This window comes from Salmo salar, chromosome ssa14, assembly GCF_905237065.1.
Source record: "Salmo salar chromosome ssa14, Ssal_v3.1, whole genome shotgun sequence".
Lineage (NCBI taxonomy): Eukaryota > Metazoa > Chordata > Actinopteri > Salmoniformes > Salmonidae > Salmo > Salmo salar.
Genome location: NC_059455.1, coordinates 30,698,161 through 30,704,803, shown reverse-complemented (window position 1 = coordinate 30,704,803; position 6,643 = coordinate 30,698,161). Strand labels below are relative to the sequence as shown.

The 6,643-nt window shown below is 40.0% G+C and overlaps 1 protein-coding gene across 1 annotated transcript; it reads left to right on the top strand.

Annotated features, from left to right (window-relative positions):
* Positions 1-880: 880 nt before the first annotated feature.
* On the top strand, positions 881-3,749 carry LOC106569126 (zinc finger protein SNAI2). Its single transcript, XM_014140125.2, has 3 exons — positions 881-1,123; positions 1,421-1,942; positions 2,576-3,749. The coding sequence occupies exons 1-3, from the start codon at positions 1,045-1,047 to the stop codon at positions 2,755-2,757; spliced, it is 783 nt and encodes a 260-aa protein (XP_013995600.1). The 5' UTR covers positions 881-1,044; the 3' UTR covers positions 2,758-3,749.
* Positions 3,750-6,643: the final 2,894 nt, after the last annotated feature.

Here is a 6,643-nt window from a genome sequence, read left to right as displayed (position 1 = left end):
CCTATGCTAACTATTAATATTCCTCCTTTGTTTTATTATTTTTGCCAAATAAAGCCATTGCCAAGAGTTAACTGGACACAAGGGGGCGTAGGGTGATACGTTCCCTTCCCTCCTCAGCCTCAGCTCAGCAGACTCGGAAGAGGTAAATGTGATTATGCTGTTGAGATTGACCTTGAAAACCAAATGTAGTTAGATATACATTTTAAGGAAGAATACCTTATTGGATTATTGGCAAGGAAATGTATGACTTTCTGCCTGCATACACACCGACGTCAGAGGACGCTTCCCTGAGGACAATCACATTCAATGACAATGTGAACAGAGTTTGTTTCCACCTTTTACTGCATGTATTTAGCTACATGTCATTATTGTATTGGGGAAATGGGAAACATATATTTTATAGGCCTAAAAAAATAGAAAATCAAACGTGTGTATGCTGTAGCACATAGGGATCAATATAATGTAATACCATGCAGATGTGTTTTTACAATTCGATCCCTTATTAAATTAAATTAGCCCTCCATGTCGTTGCACCGTCTATCCATTTTCATGCCTTCTGAGCTATGCAACACACAACACTCATTACCAACAATCTGCACATTCCGATGATTGCACAGGTATGCATCCTTAGATCAGAGCTGTGCTTAGCTACACGCCCAAACACCACCACCACCACCACTAGTCCACAAACCTCCCCACTCCACACACAAAAACACCTGTTTAGTGTTTAGCGAGAGGGTGGGTCTTGACTCCGCCCATTACAAATGTACGTGTAAAAAAATGTTTTTAATTGGTTTGAAGACCCCTGCTATGTAAATGAGTTTTGTGAGACTCCTCCCATGCACCTGATAGGGAGTATTTACAGCTCTTTACTGCTGCCTGCTGTACTGTTACAACAGCGCTCTCTGCACTACACGATGACACTTCACTGGACTATGCACTAAGGATTTCCGTCTCTGCAGTGATTTGTCGCGCCCTGAGGGGACCGTTATATTTACGAAAAAAGTTTTATACCAAACTTTCAGTCCCATTTATTTTTCCAAGATGCCACGCTCGTTTCTTGTCAAGAAACATTTCAACTCATCTAAGAAGCCAAATTATAGCGAGCTGGAAAGCCCTATAGGTAAGCAACAACATTTTCTAAATGAATCGCTCAACAGATACATGGTTTACACTGACATGCTACAAAGTTTACAAATTGACTGCGGTCACGCTATTATCCTGATATGTAGTTTCATTGTATCTCTATGTCAAAGTTAGTGTTACTTTGTAACTTTCTAATCCGTGCAATTCGGTGAGGCGATGTTATTCAGCTCTTTTTGAAGGAAATTATAAATTGACATATATAGGCCTATTATTACTGTGAGGTAAAATGACTTTTAATCACCTAAATTAATGTTTTCTTTATTTCCATTTTCAGTATTTATTTCACCGTATCTCTATAAGGGCCTTCCATTGCCTGTCATCCCTCAACCGGAGATCCTTAGCTCCGTGGTTTACAACCCTATCACGGTATGGACTACGAGCAGCTTGCCGTTATCTCCGCTTTCAAGTGACCTGTCTCCCATCTCTGGATACCCCTCATCGCTCTCTGACACCTCATCCAAAGACCACAGCGGCTCTGAGAGTCCCAGGAGCGATGAAGACGAGCGGATGCTTACCAAACTAACAGACCCTCATGGAGTGGAGGCAGAGAAATTCCAATGTAGTTTGTGTAAAAAGTCCTATTCTACTTATTCTGGACTGCTGAAGCATAAGCAACTTCACTGTGACGCTCAGACGAGGAAATCATTCAGTTGTAAATACTGCGAAAAGGAGTACGTCAGTCTTGGAGCGCTAAAAATGCACATCAGAACTCACACTTTGCCTTGTGTCTGTAAAATATGTGGCAAAGCTTTCTCAAGACCGTGGTTGCTTCAGGGACACATCAGAACCCACACTGGTGAGTGACTAAAGATTGGAGTGCCATATTGTACTGTAGCTTATACTTGGAAATATTGAAGATAGCTGCTTAGTGGGCTATTCCAATTCAGGATAACTGTGCAATTTATGCAATATATTATTTATGATAATGGGTTTTAACAGACTTTAAATGTATTTATCATATACATATTGCAAAGTGCATTGCAATGCTGAAATTCCCTATGTGCCTGTCAAAACAGTTATGTGATAAGTGGTAACTCATGTTAAAGAAGGGGTTTTCACACCACTTTACAAGACTTGGGACATGCTTGTGTTGTTCCATGTTGAACAACATTTCATGTTCTGGTTCATACTCTTCACTAAGTAGCCTAAAAGATTCCTACTCCTATGTCAAGCCATATCTCATGCTTGACATAAAGTCAGGGAAGAAGGAATTTGGCTTTCCTCTAGTGATTCCTAACTTTTACAGTGCACTATAAGAGTAACTGTATAAGTCTATGCTCTAGTTAAGTTATTACAGTTGATTATGGCGCAAATAGTTCATACAGTATTAGGCCTATGTCAGTTTAGTGGAGTGGATAGTTGTGTTTGTTTTGTATATCTTATCTGCCTGTGAATACTGACACATTTCTCCTCCTTTCCCCTCTGACAGGAGAGAAGCCCTTCTCCTGCCCCCATTGCAGTAGGGCTTTTGCGGACAGGTCCAACCTCAGGGCACACCTACAAACCCATTCGGATGTGAAAAAATACCAATGCAAGAACTGTTCCAAAACCTTCTCCAGAATGTCTCTTCTGCACAAGCATGAGGAATCTGGTTGTTGTGTAGTACATTGAGACTGCTGGAATGGGAGACAGTGCCACCACCAGAGACCTCTGGTACTTTTCAGTCCTCAACAACTGTTCAGGGGATATTACATACTGAGGCTTTGTTACCAAATATGCAAGACTTTCTTTGACTGACTGCCTGAATGACAATCCATTTCATTTCAGTGTAAAAACAAATACTCTCTGTCATGTGCTTTTCATTTTAAGCAGGTTTTTTTCTCCTATTGCAATCAGTGTTGAACTATACAGTATGTTAGTTATACCATGTGCCATTCTGTCTGTACATTTCATGTACCTTTGGGCAGGGACGCAACTTTGGTTTTAGAAGTGGGGGGACATAATTATATCTATATTTTTTATCCAGTCGGATAAACACTCCAAATAGCGTACCCAACCGCTTGGAGGCATCCGCATGGTCCATAAGCACACCGTTGCCTTGTTTTGTATCACATTCCAATGATAAAACTGGGGGGGGGGGGCAAAAATGCATGTCCCCCTGTCCCCAGTGAAAGTAGAGAGATGTGAAATAATGTGCCTTTTCAAAGATTTTGATGTTCTGACCAATCTCTCTTAGAGGATATGTTTCTGCTTATGTCATATTCTTTTTCTTTTCTTAAGAAACCACATAGTTATTCCAAGTGGACATGGTGTATGGAAACAAACAATGGAGACAGAGCAGTGCACAGCCAATGAAATATTAGAAGCCATCAACTTAGGGAACAAGTGCAAAGATGTATTTTTAGGGTGAAAGTATTACAATTCCTGCACATTCATGACACAGCAACTGTTTTGCTCAAGATAGCAATACTTTTATCAAGTGCCTCACTTCGCCTTGGCAATTATGTCGTTTTTCTAAAACAAAATGTTGCATTTATATTTTTATATATTTGAATGTAAGTGTGAATAAGATGATTGTATTTTTGACAGTGTGAATTGTGATACTGAATGAATGATTTGATTATTTTTAAGATGCTTTTTAAAATAAAGGTTCATGAAATGTTTGTAAATGCTTGATTTTCTTTTTCTGTGCAAGGACTGTGAATAGTTTGTTATCAGGGGTCCATCATGGCATGGTGCCATGCACTTGCTGGATATTCTAGACAATGTGTTATAAAATGTCTTCTTAATTTAACTTTATGAGATTAGTAATCAAAGAAATATACTAAATCACATGTATCACATCATGTACGATGTCTATACCTTAGATTTTTATCAGTATACAAGTTCAAATATTTGTATTACTTTCTCTGAAACTACTAGCCTGGCATTACTATGGTAACAACCTTTTTTGTGGAGTCATAGACAACTTTATATGGTAACTTTCCAACTGCTTCAAAGATAAACATACAACAGCAGAAGTCAGACTCCTGCTCCAGTCTGCTTTCATGCTTTCATTCCATGGTGGAGGTGTAGAAAGAATGAAGGATGACTCAACCCAGACTCAAGGCTGGACCTGCTCCTTGTGAACCTGTCCAAACAAACTTGAAATTTAACACATGCTGGCTATATTGATCAGCACTCACTTGTTACACCCTTTGAGGGCCCACCGCCCTTCATTTTCCTGCCTGCAGCCAGTTTTACTTTTTAAATGGAAGAGCTGATTTCTTGTGGACAGCTATCTATTGTAATTCTAATTGGCCAATCAACTGGATCCCTCAGGGTTCTGTCTGTCTCTCTGTCTGACTGTGTGGTGAATGCTCTCAGGCAGTGAGTTGATTGAATCTGTCTTCCTGCTAATGCATAAACGGAGGTCTAATACTGAATGCTTAATTCACAGCAATCACTGCAGAGACACTGGAATCGTTTAATTCCCAGATTTGCATTATTGCTTTGACAACCTCCAAGGATTCTGGGATGTGTGACACCAACGAATTCCTCGGGCTACATCTTTTACAGTCAATCAATCTATCAAATGTATTTATAAAGCCATTTTACATCAGCAGATGTCATAAAGTGCTATACAGAAACCCAGCCTAAAACCCCAAACAGCAAGCAATGCCGATGTTGAAGCATGGTGGCAAGGAAAAACTCCCTAGAAAGGCAGGAACCTAGGAAGAAACCTAGAGAGGAACCAGGCTAAGTAGTACAACACCTAAAAGGATACAATTTGCATTGAACTCTCTCTATCAAGCCAGACCTTTTCAGTGTTTTGTAATTCCCAAAAGCTGCTGACCTGAGTGATCTGACTTGACAAACGGACACTTGTGCTCCTTCCTGGGTAATTTTGAAGGGCTGATGAGCTGGTCTTTCCTGTAGGTAGATTCTAAATCCATCCATACAGTATGAGTCATCATCAAACTATTCCAGGTGCTCTCCTGGGCTCCTCTGATTGGATTAGGTATGAACCAGGTGGCTCCAGGCTTTTATGTCAGACCTCTCTGTGAGAGAAGCAGGTGCAGGCACTGACATACACCACATAATATTATCTTATAGCTATGGGGAATACAGTCCTGATTTTATGTTGAAATATCAGTAACATAGTGTATATGAGAGAATACGAGGAACATGTCCCCAAGGAATACTAATTAATCAGCTGCTCTTGGGTATACTCGAAATGCCAGCATAAGATAAAAGCATGGTTTCTTTCTACTTAATGCACACTGCATTGTACAATGTTGTATTTTCAATGTAATATTTCCCTAACTTGCGATCTCCTTCTCTTGTGAAATAGGGCCTCCCATTTATTTTTATTACAATGATTATTAATAGCCTGGCTGATTTATCATCTGTGAAAAGGACATGCAATGCTTTTCATCCTGGCATGAATATTTAATGTAGCAGCTGTGGTGGTGGTGGTGGTAGGAGGAGGAGGAGAAGAGGTTTGCAGCATATGGCTATTATGGTAACGTGTGAAATCAAATATTTGTGGGGGGTGGAAACTGTTAATGTCGGTAGTTATCCTGTTGTGTAGGGGAGAGTGGGGTAAGCTGAGCCACCCTTGTTGCTAGGAAACCATACACAAAATTAATGATTTGACCAAAGATGTAGGTAGGGGTCATCATTTCATGGAGTCTGTGAAAAAAGAAACCACATGGAAAAAGTGGTAAGCAATTTAGGTCCAAAAACATGATTTTCACCAAGTCAATGATTTTATTGTGTTACAGGTTTCATGATGAATGTAGATAATTTAAAGATTGTTCGATACATCATTTGGGGTCTTCAATATGAGGTCCTAAACCTAGCATGAAAGTGCATCTTTTAAGTTTTCTGTATTTTTATTTAACCTTTATTTAACTAGGAAAGTCAGTTAAGAACAAATTCTTATTTACAATGACGGCCTAAAAAAAGGCAAAAGGCCTCCTGCGTGGACGGGGACTGGGATTCAAAATAAATTAAATTAAAATATAGGACAAAACACACATCACGACAAGAGAGACAACACTACATAAAAAGAGACCTTAGACAACAACATAGCATGGCAGCAACACATGACAACACAGCATGGTAGCAACACAACATGACACCAACATGGTAGCAACACAACATGGCAGCAACACAACATGGTAGCAGCACAAAACGTGGTACAAACATTATTGGGCACAGACAACAGCACAAAGAGCAAGAAGGTAGAGACAACAATACATCACGCAAAGCAGCCACAACTGTCAGTAAGAGTGTCCATGATTGAGTCTTTGAATGAGGAGATAAAACTGTCCAGTTTGAGTGTTTGTTGCAGCTCATTCCAGTCGCTAGCTGCAGTGAACAGAAAAGACGTTGGTGGCAAATCTGATGGCTGTATGGTAAAGAACATATAGCAGCTCGAGATCACCCTTACCTGCCGATCTATAAATTACGTCTCCGTAATCTAGCACGGGTACGATGGTCATCTGAATCAGGGTTAGTTTGGCAGCTGGGGTGAAAGAGGAGTGATTACGATAGAGGAAACCAAGTCTAG

Bases quoted from the DNA above. Each gene is read 5' to 3' on its own strand.
- LOC106569126 (XM_014140125.2), top strand. From the start codon at position 1,045: ATGCCACGCTCGTTTCTTGTCAAGAAACATTTCAACTCATCTAAGAAG. The intron at 1,124-1,420 runs GTAAGCAACAAC...TTCCATTTTCAG, and splicing joins CGAGCTGGAAAGCCCTATAG to TATTTATTTCACCGTATCTC. The intron at 1,943-2,575 runs GTGAGTGACTAA...CCCCTCTGACAG, and splicing joins ACACATCAGAACCCACACTG to GAGAGAAGCCCTTCTCCTGC.